The 19,127-nt window shown below is 46.9% G+C and overlaps 2 protein-coding genes across 8 annotated transcripts in view; both read left to right on the top strand.

The window, feature by feature from the left end:
- ARIH2 (ariadne RBR E3 ubiquitin protein ligase 2) overlaps positions 1-12,875 on the top strand; it is a 47,267-nt gene extending 34,392 nt beyond the window's left edge. For all 6 annotated transcript variants that reach the window (XM_043552025.1, XM_037905480.2, XM_027831651.3 and 3 more), the window contains 8 exons: positions 536-653; positions 3,456-3,506; positions 3,607-3,628; positions 5,611-5,762; positions 7,059-7,202; positions 7,550-7,618; positions 8,900-8,983; positions 9,519-12,875. In XM_043552025.1, coding sequence (XP_043407960.1) covers positions 536-653; positions 3,456-3,506; positions 3,607-3,628; positions 5,611-5,762; positions 7,059-7,202; positions 7,550-7,618; positions 8,900-8,983; positions 9,519-9,590 — 712 coding nt within the window. In that variant the 3' untranslated portion in view covers positions 9,591-12,875. The remainder of the gene's footprint in view (positions 1-535; positions 654-3,455; positions 3,507-3,606; positions 3,629-5,610; positions 5,763-7,058; positions 7,203-7,549; positions 7,619-8,899; positions 8,984-9,518) is intronic.
- A 3,891-nt stretch (positions 12,876-16,766) lies between these two features.
- The window catches only part of P4HTM (prolyl 4-hydroxylase, transmembrane), a 29,722-nt gene continuing 27,361 nt past the window's right edge, over positions 16,767-19,127 (top strand). For both annotated transcript variants that reach the window (XM_037904149.2, XM_037904148.2), the window contains exons 1-2: positions 16,767-17,048; positions 17,838-17,919. In XM_037904149.2, coding sequence (XP_037760077.1) covers positions 16,782-17,048; positions 17,838-17,919 — 349 coding nt within the window. In that variant the 5' untranslated portion in view covers positions 16,767-16,781. The remainder of the gene's footprint in view (positions 17,049-17,837; positions 17,920-19,127) is intronic.

Here is a 19,127-nt window from a genome sequence, read left to right as displayed (position 1 = left end):
TGGGATGACATAGGCTTGCCCCATTCTCTTAAAAGTGATGCTGGGGCTCCAGGGAAAAGATGATGGCGGCTCATCAGGCAGCCAGATGCTCACTTGTCTGAGAGGGAGCCCTGTATTCACTGCCATTCAGAAGAGAGGTAGTGAGGGGGAAGGGATAGCTCAGTGGTTTGAGCATTGGCCTGCTAAACCCAGGGTTGTGAGTTCAGTCCTTGAGGGGGCCATTTAGGGATCTGGGGCAAAAATTGGGGATTGGTCCTGCTTTGAGTAGATGACCTCCTGAGATCTCTTCCAACCCTGATATTCTATGATATGTTAGAGTTTCAGGAGAAGGAAATGATCCTTCCCAGAAGGACCTGGCAGGAGTTCTAAAGGTTGAACACAGGCCCTCTCATTGTGGTATTTAGGAATGAACTGCTTGTTTCCTTGCACCTGTTTCCCATCCAGATCCTGGTCGTGAGGAAAGATTGACTTCTTGGTTATTAACACAAAGTATTAACTCTCCTGAACACTGGAATTTCTTTCTCTTCCTGTTAAGTTTCAAGTGTCGGCAGATGTACCACGCTCCCACAGACTGTGCCACCATCCGGAAATGGCTCACCAAGTGTGCAGATGACTCTGAAACAGCCAACTACATCAGTGCTCACACTAAAGACGTAAGGGAGAGCGCCTCAACATTCCTTTCAGGCTTCTAGTCCCTGATGAGAAGAGGGGAGCAATTCTGTGCATCTTTAGCATTTTATGCTGCTTTTTTTATGTTAGTAAATTCCCACTTGGGGTTTTGGTGCAGAGATCTTGAATACCTTGAAATCTAATGAACAGATGTCTATACACTAATGCAAGAAGTATGGGGAATAAACAGGAAGAACTAGAAATATTATTGAATAATCACAATTACAACATCATTGGCATCACAGAGATTTGGTGGGATAATTCACATGACTGGAACACTGGTATAGAGGGATACTGCTTGTTCAGGAAGGACAGGCAAGGAAAAAAGGGAAGAGGTGTTGCTGTGTCTATCAGATATATACAATTGAACTGAGGTTGAAATATTTCAGGATAAAAGGAATAAAAACCCAAGGGTGGTGTCATGGTAGGGATGTACTATGGACTGCCTAACTTGGAAGAAGAGATGGGGGAGGCTTTTTTTAAACAACTAACAAAATCATCTGTAGCTCAGGACTTAGTAGTGATGGGGGATTTCAAGTACCTACACATCTGTTGATGAAAATAATACGGGGGACAAATTATCCAACAAATTCTTGAAATACATTGCAGACAAATTATTACAGAAGGTAGAGGAAGTGACTAGGGGAGATTTGATTCTAACAAACAGGGAGGAACTGGTTGAGAATTTGAAATTTCAAAATGTTCTTGACAAACTGGAGAAATGGATTGAAATAAATAAGATGAAATTCAATAAGGACAAATGCAAAGTACTGGACTTATGAAGGAATAATCAATTGCAGAAATATAAAATGGGAAATGACTGCCTAGGAACCAGTACTGCGGAAAAGGATTTGGAGGGTTACAGTGGATCACATCATTCTGGGATGTATTAGCAGGAGTGTTGTGAGTAAGATACAAGAAGTAATTATTCCACTCTACACAGTACTGATAAGGCTTCAGTTGGAGTATTGTGTCCAGTTCTGGGCACCACACTTTGGGAAAGATGTGAACAAACTGGAGAAAGTCCAGAGAAGAGCAATAAAAATGATTAAAGGTCTAGAAAACATGACCTATGAGGGAAGATTGAAAAAAATTGGGTTTGTTTAGTCTGGAGAAGACTGAGAGGGGACTGGATAACTCTTCAAGTTTGTAAAACCTTGTAAAGAGGTGGGTGATAAATTGTTCTCCTTTTCCACTGAGGGCAGGACAAGAAGCAATAGGCTTAAATTGCAGCAAGGGAGATTTAGGTTAGACATTAGGAAAAACTTCCTAACTGACAGGGTGATTAAGCACTGTAAAAAAATACCAAGAGAGGTTGTGAAATGTCTGTCATGGAGGTTTTTAAGAACAGGTTAGATAAACACCTGCCAGGGATGCTCTAGATTCTGGATAATACTTAGTCCTGCCTCAGCATAGAGGACTGGACTCGACGACCTGTTGAGGTCCCTTCCAGTCCTACATTTCTGTGATTCTGTGGCTGACTCTATTACTGCAAATACACTTTAAACTGGGAAACCCACCTGTGTGTAGCGCTGGTTACTGAAGTGCTCCCTCTATACCCTAGTCTTCATTCTGCTAAATTCATTGCAAGCATTAATCTGCAGCTGGGTATGTTGCCCTCTAATGGCAGAGAAGCAGCACGGTGGTTGGCTCAAGCACTTGTCTGGTGTACAGCTGCAGTTAAATTTTTTTTTTTTTTAAAGGAGAATGCTTGGATACACGAAGGGTAGATAATATAGCCCATCCCCATTTGTAGCAGTGTATAGCTTTGGTTCTAGCCATGGATTTTGGAGAATGAAAAGCTCTAGAGCGTCAGTTTCCATTTGCAGGATGAGGCGTTATAAGCAAAAGTCCTAGGGTTATCTAGGCTGAAGTGGGGGATGCAATTTAAGTCTGCACAGCTATGCAGGGCAGTGTGAAAAGGAATATGCCTATTGTAAGGCCTAGTCCTGTTCTGGCTGGGGGAGCCAAAGGGACTCCATGACTTAAAGGTCTTTGTCCATAACTTAGGTTTTCTGAGCACTTGATTAATTTAAAGGCAACAGATTTAGACTCAAGAAAAGGAGCTGTTTATGCAGCATGAGGTGAACCTTTGGAATTCATTGTAGCTGGATTTAATTTAGGACTTTTTGGTTCAGGGAAATGGTTATGAATTCAGTGCCCTTAGTTTCTAGGTCAGAGACCCCAATAGATCCAGACTGGTCGTGGCAATTCTGGACTGTGATATGATTTGGTGTCTTCAGATTCAAACTGGCAAAGCTGGATTACTTCCTATAGCTATGCAAACCATGAAAATATAATAGCAGTCAAATTGTGCAGAATATCAACTGATTACCTGTGGAACAAAGAAACCTAGGTAAAGCACTGTATAGTCAGGCAGGTGTATGATGGCTTTGTACTTCCTCTGAAGCAGTTACCAGTCGGCTACTACTGAAGGCAGGATACAGAGCTAGATGATCCTGTGGTCTGAGTCACTATGGCCAGTACTGTCTTTCTATGTAAACTGGTTGAATTGCTAAACCTGCCCAGCCTGTTAATGGTAACTTTTGAGAGTGAACTTTGGTTCACAAGTGGTAACACTAAGAATAATGACCTTATTCCTTGGAACTGTTATCTCAAACCTGTGATCTGTTGTTGATGCCCTGAGCCATCCATCCATCCCCCCTTCGTCCCATTTTAAAATGGGTTTGACAGGAATAGCATATGTGGAATAATGGAGCTGGCATTATGTTCTTAAGGAATATTACAGACCAGCTGGATCTAATTAATGCTTTTGTTTTTTCCAGTGTCCCAAGTGCAATATCTGTATTGAAAAGAATGGAGGCTGCAATCACATGGTGAGCAATCCCCTGAATACTTCAGATCTTCCTTGTCTTTAGCTGAAACATTTCTGTCCTTTTGCAGATTGCTAATGTCTCGTCTTTCCTTCTTTTTCAGCAATGCTCTAAATGCAAGCACGGTAAGTAGCAGTATCTGAAATCTGTTGGGGAAACGGAATATTCCTGTATTACCCCGGTAGTCAATTTTGTTGTCCTAAATAGCCAGTTAACCACTTCTCCCAGTACAAATATGAAGAGGATTCTAATTACATATCTGACTTGGTGATAGAGGATTATTGTTTCACTTTCTATGTTCTTAACTGGTTTCTGATGCTTCGGTGGCATTTAGATTTAACGCTGTAAAAAGGTCTTCAGCTCCCTTTCTGTCATGAGATTGATGCTCCTCAGAAATGTGCTCTGGTGTTTAAAAGGTTTCCTGATGTAGTTCTTGTTTTGTACATGGATTTCTGTACCACCAGGTGAAACCACTTGCATTGTAATGGAAATCTGAGCCTTTATGTCAAATTAGCCTTAGTCTTTATGTTCACTGATGGACAGAATTAGCCCCTACATAGACCAAACCAAAGAAGCAGGTGTAGGTCTGTTGTTGATCTCTATAACCTTATCCGCTAGACTGCTCCTCAGTCCATTCCCAAGCAAGAAGCAGCCTGGTTGTCTTCAGCCCTTATTAAAGCCCTGTAAAATATCAGGAATGCAAAGCAAATGGCTTTTGTAGGATGGTAAATTTCTCTTATCCCAGGGAAGTGGGTGAGACTACCTGCTGCTGGGGCTCCCATGTTGCAGCAATCAGCCAGTAGGGAGGCTAAGGAAGATGATAACCCACCTCAGAAAACATTTAAAATCTGCCCATCCCAGTTCACTTCCTTTGCTGCTAGAAGATCAGCAGGAATGGTAGTGACTTGGTGGGATGCTGTGGTATCAGGAATAGGTGAGCAACAAGTTCCTAGATACCACAGTGATTGAAACTGGAAAGAGAGCAGGCTAGCCCTTTGGTGGAGTTAGCAGATTTCAACCAAACTGAATGGGAAAGGTAAGCCTTTCAGAAGCAATTTGTACAGCAACTGTTTAACCCACATCTTTTCTCCTTCCTGACAGAACACTACAAGTATCCCACCTCTAAAACCAGGCAGGTCTGTTTTGTGGGTTTAGCTGTTGCTCTACCTTTTCTCCTTAGCTCTTTTACCTACGTCCTCCCCCTCAAGCCAGGACTACGCTACCAACTTGTATCCGTATAGGTACGGGGCTCGGATGTGAGAAATCCACACCCCGCGCAACATAGTTATACCAGCCTAATCCTTTGTGTAGACAGCGCTGTGTCAGCGGGAGGGCTTCTCCCAGTGATAGCTCCCGCCTCTTGCAGAGGTGGATTAACTAGGTCGACGGGAGAGCTCTCTCCCTTCAGCGTAGGAGTGTTTTCACTTGAGTGCTACAGCAGCACAGTAGTGCTAATCCAGCGTTTCAAGTGTAGGCTTGCCCTCAGTGATTTCTCATCTAACGCTATCTCCTAAACCACTGGATATGGATAGGTGTCTTAGAGTCACAGAATTTAAGGCCAGAAGGGACCGTCAGATCATCTAGCCTGACCTGTGCATCACAGGCCACCAACACCACCCACCGCGCACCCGTGAGAATTGGAAGTGGGTTGTCTGTGTGGATTTGTTCACTGCTTGATCAGATTAGGATCCTTCAAATCTGATCCATCAGAGACCCATGCTGGCAACTTGCCAATAATCAGAGAGCTGCAGCTCACTAGCTAGTAAGACTGCAGCTGCCCTCTTCTTTAACTGAGGTGCAGCCTGCGGAGACTACATGTCCCAGTTTCCAGCACTCCGTGTGGATCCAAGCAGTGTCTCTTTGGAGCACGCTGGAAGTGTTACCTCACAAGCTGCATCTCCATATTTAGATATAGACCCCCAAGACGGGGTTATATTTGGCCCACAAGCTGTATTCTGTTTCCCCCTGGGCAAAATGGCACAAATAAACTTTACATGCTGCTTGGCTAAAGGAAGCCCCTGAAACAGAGGGGCTGTTTCTCTGTAACTTGGTTTCTGGAAACTCATTTTTTCTGTGCATCACAGTGATTGTGCCTTGTTCTCTGCAGACTTCTGCTGGATGTGTCTGGGGGACTGGAAGACCCACGGTAGCGAGTACTACGAATGCAGTCGGTACAAAGAGAATCCTGATATTGTAAACCAGAGTCAGCAAGCACAGGCCAGGGAGGCCCTTAAGAAGTACTTGTTCTATTTTGAGCGGGTAGGACACATCTCTTTGGCCAGAGCTGCTGTAGCCTTTTAATGTCCCTGCCGGGTGCAAAGGTTATTGCCAGCAATGTTGGTGTAAGAAACTGCACAAACAAAGGATTCTGTACAGATGAAGTAGCTTCTGGAGTCCCAGTTTAGGTCCTGTCTTTGTTCCTTCAGACTCAAAATTCTGCCCAACAAATCCCAGCCAAGCTGTTAACTTTTGTTCTCCATTGAAGCAAACCATGTGAGATTGCTTAAGTTTCCTGATGCTGCAGAAAATCAGTATTGCCTGCATTTTTCTGTTCTTTCACAGCAGCTAGTACAATGGGATTCTCATCAACGAGTAGGGCTCCTAGGTGCTACAATGATACAAACAATACAAAATAGTGTCACTCTGCAAGATGCTGCTATGCTGTGGCAGATAGGTATCCTAGAATCTTAGGACTCGAAGGGACCTCGAGAGATCATCTCGTCCAGTCCCTGCACTCATGCAATATCGCTGCAACCATTTCCTCGCAGGACCAGGGAAGTTTCCAAAGCTCCTTATGGCATGAATTTGTAGGGACCAAGAAGAAACTAATCTTGGGTGTTTCAATTAAAACTCCATCATGGGGTTTAATGAAATTTTAAGGGGATTTCATGTCGAGACATGTTTAAAGAAAGGCTTTTGGAATCTGTCACTAACCGTCACAGCTCCTCTTTCCCTGCAGCAGGCATGAATAGGACTGGTCAAACTGTACAGGTCTAATGCAGCTTCTCTAGAAGAAAACACTGTAGATCCAAGGTTGCCGCTTTTCTGTGAGGTCAGCATGCACTCGTTTCCTCATTCAGATATCAACAGCTGCTTATCATAGCATTAATCTAGTCTTAAAATAATAATAAATTAATAATCTTGGCTTTCCAGATCAAGGGACTCTGGGAAATGGCCAAGTTTTACAATGATGTTTCATAGCACAGATGTGTCAGCTTTCAGTAAGCCCATGTTAAAGGTTAATCTAACTCTCTTGGCAGAGACCTCTTAAGTGGGGAAATCCCCATTATTTTACTCCTTCTAGTTGCTCACAAGATGCTGATGTGACCATAGGGCATTTCTACAGAGGGGCTGGGTTTGCTCCCTGCTCTCACCTGCCTCTTATAGCGTAACCTCCATGGGCTTGCAACTAGTGGGTGCTACCTTGCTGTGGTCCTGCCCACAGCATATCCTATCCTGCTGGACTCCAGCCCCATCTTACTTCCTGTTTGCTGGAGCGTCTGTCTGTAGGTAGCAGCACTTTGATCTCATGCCCTTTTTCTTCTACTTTTGCAGTGGGAGAACCACAATAAAAGCTTGCAGTTAGAGGCACAGACATACCAGCGAATTCAGGAGAAGATCCAGGAAAGGGTGATGAACAACCTGGGAACATGGATAGACTGGCAGTACCTGCAGAATGCTGCAAAGCTTCTTGCAAAGGTGGGCATTTTGGGCTCTTTCAGTCCACAGGAGAGAGCCTACACACCAAAACACTTCCATCTGAGTAGCACACTGAAGAGGGAGGCAATTCAGAGGTTAGATCTGTAAGGGATGTTATGCCCTGAATCAGACACTAACTGCCTGAGGTTAGCAGGAGGATGCCTTTTTGAGCAGGTTATTCCATAATTGGTCCTGACAGGTGTTTCCTGCACCTTCCTCAGAAGCATCTGGTAATGGCCTCTGCTATACTGGACTGGTCTAGCAACTCCTGTGTCCCTACATTAGTCATAGAAATAATCTGTGCTAACAACATCCAGATCTAAAACTCTTTTCCTCTTCTGTTGTAGTGTCGTTACACCCTGCAGTACACATATCCATACGCCTACTACATGGAGTCTGGCCCCAGGAAGAAATTGGTAAGGGTTTGCTGAGACTTCTTGGCATCTAGCTAGGGAGCATAGTGAGCTAAGCAGACACCTAGATTTGTCTCCTCAGTCCCAGAGTTTGTGTGTTTATAATAAATCCGTGTAATTACATATATGTGACGTTGAACCTCACGTATCCTCAAACTTCATAATCAGCTCAAAACCCTCCTCCTTCTGCTCCCCCTCAGATTTAATAGCAAAGCTCTTGCTGGGTGTCATTCCAGAGACGTCCCTGTTTTTACAGACTTCACTATAGAATAATACTACAGTGTGAATGACAAACTAGTTGTCAAGCAATGTTTCTCCATAAGAATTCACATCATAAGCAAGCACACGTATCTGGAATCTGAGTTGGTTACTACTGGCTCCTTTGTCCTGGGAGATGGGAGAGTCACATCAACAGGTTAACCTTTCAGGAAACTGTATCAAAAAGGAAGAAGTAAACCTCAGTGCAAGTGGTAGGGCGCTAGCCAGGGCACGCTGCCCTAGGGCTGGCTGGCCGGCAAGCCAACATCTGGGGCTCTACACGCTGTTGTTTGACTTGAGTTTTGCTTTGCTGCTAGTATTTGAGTTAGTGAGATCAAATCTAGCTTGGGGTTTGTCTGCCTGTGCTGCAGAGACACCTTTGATCACAGTGTAGACATAACCTTCAGCTAGACGTTTGCTGACTTCTGTTTTTGTCCTTCTTTCCCAAGTTTGTAGTCGGGGCAGGACAAATAAATGAACCTTACTCTTTCCACGTCTGACTGAAACCCCCTTTAATTATAAACCAACCCAGCAGCTCAGTTGCTTACATCGCTTTACTATCAAGGGGGCCGCTTTGATAGGCCCAACACGCGACTTAAACTAAGTGGTTTTGAGACAGGGTTTCTGGGGTAAAGTTTCCCTGTTGGTAACACCATAGTACTCAGCCCTTGTTTTACATGAAGGTGTGTACAGGGCAGAAACTGCGTTTCCAGCCCCTAAGTGGGATGGAGATTCACCAGACTGCAAACACCAGTTGGTGGTGTCAGTTTCCTCCTTGTATCCTAATGCTTGAATAATTAAAAGTTGAATGTACAAAAATCCATCTTCCTTAGGATTTTGAAGTCACTGGACATGCCACATTCTAGTGCTCATTGTTTTCCCAAGTGTTCCAGAGATTTGCTCCACCAAACCTGTTGCGGAGAGGAAGGACCCTAGGTGTGTGTGCTTACTTTCACCACACCAGTTTGGTGACATAAAGCTGCTCAGGGTAGATTGGTTTCTCTAATTGTCTGTACTGTTGATCAGTTTGAATACCAGCAGGCTCAGTTGGAAGCTGAAATAGAAAACCTCTCCTGGAAGGTGGAGCGAGCAGACAGCTATGACAGAGGGGTAAGTTATCTGTTCCCCTGTGTCTGCTGGACAGCCCTTTACGTACAGGTGGCTTAGTACCTGCACAAAATGGCCCAGGCCAGCTTGGCAGGCAGATGAGGGCAATCAGATTAGCTTTGAGTCTGACCTTTTGTTCCCTTGACCTGCAGATGCTTGCTTCCTAGTTGGGGGTGGTGGGGAGGGGGGCGGGGGTGGGGAAGAACTTTACTCCTGGCTGACTGAACCAGGGCTGACAGGCTCTGAAGGAAGATGCATTCAGCCCTTTGCTGGAGGGGAAGTTACCCTGATGTATGGGGTTTTTTTGCTTTTCGGAGGTGGGAGGGAGCATCAGAAACCCTCTATAAAGGGAAATGTAAGGAGAATTGGGTTCAGAGGGACAGTCCTTTTACACACCGTCAAATCGGAAGGGTCCCTGCAGTCCTGAATTTCCTTGAGAAGCCGTGAATGGTCCTCACGCTCTACCGTACAAGTGCCTTTTCTTTTCCTCTGGGGAGTTCAGATTAATGGGGTTCTGCCTTGCTGTTCTTTGTTCCAGGATTTAGAGAATCAGATGCATATAGCAGAACAGAGGAGGAGGACCTTGCTTAAAGACTTCCATGACACATAAGGCGGAAGGAGGTGATGGGGTGCAGGGGTGAGAGCAGCAAGCAAGGTGACGGTGGCTGCATCGTGACAAATGAGCACTGCCTGTGGGAGAACCCGGCCAAGGACAAAACCATCCCCTCCCCTTGCAAAACAGACACGTGCAAACGCCCCATCTTAGTCCCTTTCTGTTTTTTATTTTTCTGCTTTTCGTTTCTGCCAGGCTAGAGGCTGGAGTTCAGATTGACATCTTTCATGGGATGTTTCCTCCTACCCCAGATGGCTTTTGAGAGAGGGAATTTTTCTGAATGGCTGTTAATAGTATTAGATCATTACAATTTATGTAATTTTCAACGGTTGTACAATTATACAAACAAACCCTAGAATAACACACAACCCTTTTTAAAAATAAATTGGCAGTGGAGTGTTCTTCCTTAATAATCTGCTTGTAAATTTAATGGGCTTCTGCCCCAAAATTCTTTTATGCACTGAGGGTTATGAAATAACCCAGCTAGAGTTCCCTTTCCTCTAACATGCGCTTTGTAGCACTGGCCTGTGGCTGCACGAGGAAAGTGGCTGGAGGCTAGAGGGTCGCTGCTGCCGTCTTGGCACCTTACAGCATCAGTGGTGGCTGCATATCAGCACAATTATGTGTGGCATCTCTTCTCTCAGCAGTAGTTTGTGCTGCATGAACCAAAGCAAATGGAGGTGTTATAGGGCAGAGATCAGGTTAATATAGGAGATATGCCTAGAGGTAATTCAGATCTTTGCACTCAGTGAACTTAAGGTCTTCCATGTGGATTTTTGCTTTAGTTGGTTTTTAGGGGTTTTCTGTGCTGCCAAAACTATGGTGTTTGGGAGACTGTGAGAACAGTTGTTCTAACGGTGTTAAATAGGCTTGGTCTTGTTAGGTAGAGCGGAACAAGCCATGTTACTTCAATGCATACAGCTTTGTAAAGACCAGTCATCCAAGGTGTGTAATAACATGATCAAACTACTTTGGTCTCATTTACCCAGGCAAGACTAAACCCCATTGCAAGTCAAGGGGGAACAGTAATGCATAATGTGATCCCTGACACGAGTCTTGGCAATGTAGACAGGCACTCAGAGAGAAGTGCTAGAGCTAACCTTGTACTGCTCTCTCAGAGCCTGCACCAAGCCAGACCGAAAACTGACTGGTGGAGGTAATGTATGTGTGTACTGGTATTAAAGCTGCTGGATGGTTATTATCAGTCTGATTGTTGTCTGGGACTCTCAGAGCTTTTGTCTGGGTGTGTTTAATGCAAAATATAAACAATTTTTTAAGTGACCTCCCCAATTCATCTTAACAAGGGAGTCCCTTCAAACCAGTGGCTTAAATGCGAACACTTTACTATGGTGGATGTACCAGGTACAGGTGCCAGTGTAACACATGGACTTGTGCATGCATCTGCTATATGTAGGCAAAAACGGAGTAGTTGAGTGTCCTGATCCGAGGAAATACCCAATTCTAGGGTGAAAGTAGTAAATTCCCTTCCATGCCATTTTCATGAGGAATGCTGCCCTGACACATTCCTTACTAGGATACTCTTATTTTCACCCGTTTTGACTTGACAGGATGAAAGACTGACTGGGAGTCTTCCTAATTCCTGTTTGACAAAATAAACTCACACTGCTATGGAGCTACTCTCTTGGTTCCATGAGAGACATGCACCATATGACTCTAGCACCCAGAACTGGGTATGTAGGTTTTAATCACGTGAAGGTGGGCGAAAAGAGAGGGCTATCAGTTTGAGAGGGTTACTTATTATATGAACTAATCGTGTGGCCAGAGTTTGTACAGTGTACCCCACTGTGCAGAGTTAATGTGTGTATAGTGCTTTAAAGATGTAAAGCGCAACGTACTAATGTACGATATGAACTGGTATTCTAGTTAAGCTAGCTGCATTCAGGTGAAATTTGGTCTGTTTGTCAGAGAGGTATAGGGCAGTATCTTTTCGAATCCTAAATACTCAGCTTTGCTGCCAGATGGTGCCCTCTTCTCCCTGCTCACTTACATCACATGAGCATTCAGCTCTGAACCAGGATAAGCATATTTTGCTTAAACACAAAGTGTTTTAAAATCCTCATTCCTGGAGTAGTGTAGATCAGATGGCAGGAACCAATCGCCAAATGGCCCTGAGAGCCGACTCGCAGTCCAGACTGCTCAGACACCTTGGTGATGAGCACTTTAGAAATCTGGACAAATACAGACTGCTTTAAAAGCCACCTCTCTCTTTGGAATTACACAAAACTCAAGCTTTGTCAACAGGGTTTTGTTTCTCCAAAACTCTTCCAGGAAGTAGGCTGTGAATTTCCTGGTTCCCATGAACAGATCCTGCTTCCACCCTCTGTGGGGAAAACAAGGCGGGATTGTGTCTTTGCAGTGTGAGCCCAAACAGCGCAATATTTGTGGGCTGTAGTATAGGAACAGTTAAAACTGTGGAGTGATCCCCATTTCCTGCTCATTCTGGCATCTGAAGAGGATAAGCTGCTGCTGTTTGAGAGGTGGGTGACTGATAGGAAAGAAATTAGTGTTCTTGAGATAAAAGATAAAGGGGCAAATTCTGTTATGTGAACACAGCCCCTTTCAAGTCATTGTGGTGGCCTGAGAATAGAAGTTGGATCAGGTTATTAACTCTAAAAAGATACAAATTTTCCCCCGCACCAGTAACATCGCAATTTTGCAGTGTTTGTCCCTTCCTCTTTTTGCAGCTGCTTGCTATTCCTAGGTCAGCCTGACCTCTCTCTCCATCCTTGCATCTGATACTCTTTATTTCAGCTTTGCTCATGCTAATGCACTGGCTGACTCAGATCTCTAACAGTCATCAGGCTTCCTGGACAGTACAAAGTTTTTACTGACAATATAAACTGCATGACTGCTGCTCCGCACATGAATTGCTCTCTGTACCAATGTGGGACAGGAACAGCAGGAGGTTTCTGTACTATAATTTCACATTCAAACTTTTAGACTTTTTAAGCAGGTGATAAATAGACCTTTATTTTTAAATGAGACTTGTTCTAGGGACTCCTTTTCTCACCTGCATCTGCTCAGTTGGATTGTTCTCCAGGATTTCAGGTAGCTGCTGCTGTGGGAGCTTTAGTATTATGGAGAGTGTTGCTGTTTCCTGGTTGCCTTGTTCTGTTGGCGAGGTCTTCTCCAAGAAACTGACACCACTCTTAGCTTTCTTTATAGGCATTGGAGGGGAAGGGGCAAAGGAAAATGCCCTTGAAATATTTCCCAGCGGTGGAGTGGTTTATTTGAAATAAATTGTGAATTTATAATTTTAAAGGTGTGTGTGCAGTGTCTTTATTCCATCAGCTTTTAGGTGAAAACCCTCTACTTCAATGTTTTTTTTTATTAAATGTTTCGAGCAATGAGACTTGGACTGTTAGAATCACATGAAGCAGCCAACAGCACAAATCATAATTTGAGTGCTACAGCTGTACTAAAATGCTGGTAGGGAGGAAGGTTTGGGGATTCAGGCACTTGGGAGATTCTGTTCCTGGCTGTGCCATTGATTTTGTGACACTTTGGCAAAGTCACTTCATCTCTCTGCCTCCATTTCCCATCTGTAAAATGAGAAAATACTACCCTACTGCAAAGGATATTTTAGAAACAAAGTCTGGACTTTAAGGCTCTTGACCGCGATGATGAAGAGTGCCATAAAAACCATATAAAGCAATGTGAAAAGTCAAAGCACAGCTTTGGGTTTGATGTATTAAAATATTAGCATAAAGAAGGAAGAGAATAGGCACAGATTTGCTAAAGAATCATGCCACCTAGTATATGTAATTCCTGTTTTCTGAAAACACATACGATGCTGAATTTTCTGTCCAATTTAGGTAAGATAGTGTCACCTTCTAGACAAACTCTTGTAAGTAACAAGCATGGGACTGTTGCATATTGGAGAAGTCAAAAAAAGGTATTCAGAATATGCAGTAATCTTATTCCCCTTTTTGCTGACTTTCTCTAAATGAAGAATATCCACTATCTTTTGTCTCATTAGTAGATATTCTGAAAATCAAACATACACTATTAACAATCAGCATTACCAAAGGTTTTGCTATATTGAACTATTGTTGCAGGTAACTTATGTCATATAGTAGACAGCAGACTCCATTCAGATCATTAAAACTATCAAACTCCTTGAAGTTGAAATTAAAAAAAAAAAAAATCTTATAATACAACTGAAAATCCCAGGTCACTTTTAAAAAAATACAAGCTTGCTAAGCTTGATGTCGATGCTACTAATAAGCATTTCTAAAATATCTATTCAACATGAAGCGCATAGGAGTGAAGGCTTGTCTAGTTTTAAATAGTTCATGTTTTGGGAGACAAAAGGCTTAACTGTCCAAGAACCCAACCTGTAGCTCCTCTGGGAAATGCTCAGTTCAGGTGGCCTTCATGCTCTGGACAGAAATCTAGTCAGGTCAGGCTATAACTCGTCAGTAATTTTCACGCTGCAGCTCTGCTGTGCCAGTTGGAGCTGTTGAGCACTTTGCCGACTGGGCAGAATTTGAGTGCCCTTGTTTGTAAATGGGAGGGGAAAGAGGGGGAGCGTTTTTTAGATTTACACTTAGTTGAATGCCCAGTTCAATGGAACTGGGGTGTGTGTGTGTAAATTTTTTTAGTTTAAAATCACCGAGGAGTGGCAGTGTGAGGGGGAGTCCGACCGCCACTTACTGACAGCAGTCTGAGGCCGAGGGTTACCCCTTTACAGCTGTTAACGTGCGTTGTCAATGTGCCCCCACACCAACCCAGCTGCTCACTCAGTGTTGGGGAGCAACTCCTGTGTCTTCCCGCTCCCTGCCCGGGTGGCCTGCATCTGCTGGCAAGTGCTCACCGACAGTGCTGTCAATTCCACAAAGCAGGAAGTCACCAGACAAACCCTGAAAAGTCACTAGATGTAGCTGTTTAAGCACTCAAAAGGAGTAAAAAATGTCACTGAACAAAATTTCCACAGAATTCAACTGAGAATTTTTTTTATATATATATATATATATATATATATATATATATATATATATATATATACACACACACATACACACAAATGCGCACACGCCTATAACCACAAAATCATTCACAAGCAGTTCAACAGTGTTAATAAAATCCATTCCATGCTCTTCTTACTACATTCTCTTACACAGCAGAAACAACTACAGCTCATTGAGCAGGGCGCTCTGTACGTGCCAGCCCAGGTTGGCTGGGATTAGTTCATTTCAGCTGAGCCTCCCTTTCGTGCCAGCCTAGATTTGAGCCAACAGGTTAGTGAAAGGCAGAGCCCAGAACCAGGGGGAGAGGGCATTCATCTGACTTGAGCTCGGTGCTGCAGGGTGCAAAGAAAATAGATGTAAAAACAAAAAGCCGTTAGCCAGCCCCTTCTCTCTGCTTCCACGGTTTCATTTCTGAACAGCTAGGCAGCTAACCCCAGACCAAGCCAGGGGAAGGAGTAAAGGGGAACTGAAATCAAGCTAATTCCACCTTTGATCCTGTAGTGAGGGCTTCATCCCTAGAGGCACGGTGCATTGGGGCACCTGGTCCTGTCTTATCCCACCCTACCTTCCATCCACGCAGCAATCCTTGCTGGCCAACCTGCCTCCCCCACCCTACCCACTTCATCGTCCGTCTTTCTCGGCATGACAGGGTGCGCTACCTGCTAGGAAGCAGCGAGAAAGAACATTTGGGTAAAAACAGGCCCTGGCTCATGTGCTGCTCCCTCCAACGTGGGCCTGGCTTCAGCAAAGTATTTAATTAGCCTCCACAGCTTCTTTTCCTTGCCTGCAGCGTACAGTGATCTCAGCCCCAGCAGCCCTGGAACGCGACTCCTTCCGAGGACACGCTGGGGGGGACTGACATCGACTGGGCGCCTACAGAATGTAGCAGGACGACCGGGGGACCAGATGTCCCGATTTTATAGGGACAGTCCCGATTTGGGGTTTTTTTTCTTATACAGGCTCCTGTTGTCCCCCACCCCGGCCTGATTTTTCACGTTTGCTGTCTGGTCGCGAGGCCACCAGGCCCGGGGCGCCAGCGGGCGGGCTGGAACCTGGGGCCGCTGCCGCAGGAGGTGACAGCCGGCCCGAGCCCAGGCTCGCGAACCCCGCTCCGGGCGCGGGCTCGGAGCCGCGGGCGGGGGCAGCGCGCCCCCCGGGCAGGGCTGAGCGGCTGGGGGCGAGGGGGGACCACTCTCCCCGCGGCCGCTGCGCCGGGCAGTGACAGCCGCGCGATCGCCGCCGGTCACTTCGACGCTTGTTTTCTCCAAAAGCTCCCTCCATCCACGGCAACGTGGCTAAGGTGGCAACGGCCGGCCGGGCACAAACCGCGCGGCGCCGGGCCCGCACCGAGCACCGCCCGCCGGGGAGCCGGGGCAAAGAGCCGCCCCTTGGCTTCGGGCACGTCTGTGCCCTCACTAAGCATGGCACCGTGCCCTCAGTTAATTGGCCCCCTAAGGAAGATGGCCGCCCCCTGCCCCTGTTCGCAGGGGGCCTGAGGCCAGGCTACCCTCAGCAAAGATGGCCGCCACCTTCCCCTGTTCGCCGTGGGCCTGAGGCCAGGCTACCCTCAGCAAAGATGGCCGCCACCTTCCCCTGTTCGCCGTGGGCCTGAGGCCAGGCTACCCTCAGCAAAGATGGCCGCCACCTTCCCCTGTTCGCCGTGGGCCTGAGGCCAGGCTACCCTCAGCAAAGATGGCCGCCACCTTCCCCTGTTCGCCGTGGGCCTGAGGCCAGGCTACCCTCAGCAAAGATGGCCGCCACCTTCCCCTGTTCGCCGTGGGCCTGAGGCCAGGCTACCCTCAGCAAAGATGGCCGCCACCTTCCCCTGTTCGCCGTGGGCCTGAGGCCAGGCTACCCTCAGCAAAGATGGCCGCCACCTTCCCCTGTTCGCCGTGGGCCTGAGGCCAGGCTACCCTCAGCAAAGATGGCCGCTCTCGGGCCCGAGCCGTCACTCCTGCGGCGCGGCTCTGACCTCCCTTTCTACCAGGTGTCCGGGACGCGCTGACGTCACGCAGTTCGTCCAGCCCCGCCCCTGTGCGGTCGCGAAGGCCATTGGCCAGTCTCTTCAGCGTGACTCCTCTGTGCTGCGACGCACGTTCTCGCTCCTCGCATCCCCGGTGCGTGGTGACGACATCGCGCTGCCGTCCCACCCCTCCGGGCGGTTGCCGGGGTGACTGGGCGCTCGCGGGGCCGGGCGATGGCGGCGGCGGCGGCGGCGGCGCGGGCGGAGGGGCCCCCGCTGCCCGGGCCCCCAGCGGGGCGGCCCCGGCAAGTCTGCTCCCGCCCCTACTTCGTGGTGCTCATGGTGTTCGCGCACCTCTACGTGCTCAACGTGCTGGGGCTGCTGCTCTTCGTGCACCTCAGCGCGCGGGACGGCCCGGGCCCCGGGCCCCCGCCCCCCAGCGAGCCGCCCGCCGCGCCCGGCCCCCGCGGCGCCGCCCTGCCCCGCCGCGAGGGCATCAAGGCAAGGAGCTGGCGCGGGCTGGCCCGGCCCGGCGCGGCTGTGCCCGTATTGCCGGGGCTGGGCTGGCCCGGTGCGGGGGGACATCGGCTCGGCCTGGCGCTCCGTGCCGCGGGCTGGCCCGGCTCGGCCTGGCGCTCCGTGCCGCGGGCTGGCCCGGCTCGGCACGGCCTGGGCGCCGGGGTTCGCAGCCGGTCTACCCTCAGGCGCGCACAGGGCGGGAGGACTTGGCAACACACAGTGCGGCCCAGGCTGGCCTGCCTCCGTCTGCACTGGCGTGGTACAGATCGGCTCGGCTCGCTGCAGTTTGGTCTGAGGTGATTTAGCGAGAAACAGTGTAGCGGGCTCGGAGTTTAGCCAGCTTGGTGCCATTGTCTTTTCAGCCTGCTTTCAGGGGTACAGGTCATTCCTCTGATGTGTTCTTATTACTGTTCTTTATTCCTTACCAACTTCGGGGTAAATTGGGTCTCGCTATAAATGGGTGGCACTCCACTGGTCTCAGTTGCACCTTAGCTGAATTTTTAACTCCTTTCAGCTGAGTTTAAACCAAGAACTAACCTGCCCAGATCCAGGGATGAGGGGTCCAGAATTGAATTCGGACATCCAGATGCAGTAGCACACGAACTGTATAGAAAGGGACTCCTGGCTGCCTGCTGTGTCTGTATAGATGCAGTCCAAAATTGCAGACAGGCTTTTTTGGCATAGTGATTGTTGGATGCACAGTGGGGGGAAAAGTACTGAAAATTTGTGCCTGGAATGTAATCTGTTAATTCCTGCTGTTTTGTCCCCCAGGTTGGCCATAAGCAAAAGGTGGAGCTGGTCCCTAACAAAGTCCATTTCATGAGAACTCTCAGCTTGAAACCGCTTCTCTTTGGTAAGACGCACAGCCCCGCACAAGACCTGCTAACACGGTGGCTGAAATCCCATTGATATTTTAATCCACACTGCAGTCTGGATATATTTGTGGCCATTATGGGCCCCAAGCCAATAAAGAGAGAGCACTGGAGTTATGTTTCAGAGTAACAGCCGTGTTAGTCTGTATTCGCAAAAAGAAAAGGAGTACTTGTGGCACCTTAGAGACTAACCAATTTATTTGAGCATGAGCTTTCGTGAGCGAAAGCTCATGCTCAAATAAATTGGTTAGTCTCTAAGGTGCCACAAGTACTCCTTTTCTTTTCACTGGAGTTATGGTAATTCAGAATCTGGTTGATAAAATTAAAAACACAGCTTTGTAAAAAGGAGAAACTTCTGCAGTAAATCATGAAACTGGAGTTTGTGTCCTCGTAGATGCTGTTCATGTGGTGTGAAATGATGTCTGAATTCTTTAAGTGGTAGCTTCAGAAGGAATAGTGAGGTGGCTTATGGGTGAGAACCACTGTCCATGGTAAAAGGTTTTGTGCCTTTCATTGCGTATGTCTTTACTGCAGAGTTAATTTGAGTTATCTACCCTCCAGTTACTGCTCTCTAGTTAGCCTAGCTCCAGTGAGAGCAATCACACTGTGAAATAACATTTGAGTTGCTGTTTGCACACTGCCACTGCACTTGCTGTGTGTCCCTTCTGTGTGCCCAGCCCATGGTTCTTTGCACTTCAGTAAGATGAGATGCTGTGTAAATGTTTTCCCAGTGAATTGTGTGAGAACTTTTCATTCCTTTCTGGGCATGTTGGGGGAATTGTGGGACGGCATTAGAAGCAAGGTGGTCATTTAGCAAGTTGCTGAGTTAGAGTAACACAAGCTTAGCTTATATCTTCTCTCAGGCCAGCCAATGCGACTTAAAAGCACCAGTGCACGCAAGTTAAAGGCTGGTGTGTGTGTGTGGACAGGACTCAAGTTAGGCACAACACTCGAGTTATAACCTGAGTTAGTTTTGCGGTGAGGACAAAATCTCTGAAGCATCAAGGGGTTGGTAACTACTACCTGACTAGTAGATTAAGGGTCTCTGCTCAGGTGAGTTAGAGAAAATTGAGATCTGTTACTTAGTTGATGTTCCCCAGGAGACAGAGCACGACTGTTCCCTTTTATGTGCTTTTTCTTAGATGGTATATAAATGTGATAGCTTATGTATCCCCTTTTAACATTGTTA

The sequence above is a fragment of the Chelonia mydas genome, chromosome 7, assembly GCF_015237465.2.
Source record: "Chelonia mydas isolate rCheMyd1 chromosome 7, rCheMyd1.pri.v2, whole genome shotgun sequence".
In the NCBI taxonomy this organism is placed as follows: Eukaryota; Metazoa; Chordata; order Testudines; family Cheloniidae; genus Chelonia; species Chelonia mydas.
The sequence above is the reverse complement of the archived record's forward strand: the minus strand, read 5'-3'. Positions and strand labels throughout refer to the sequence as shown.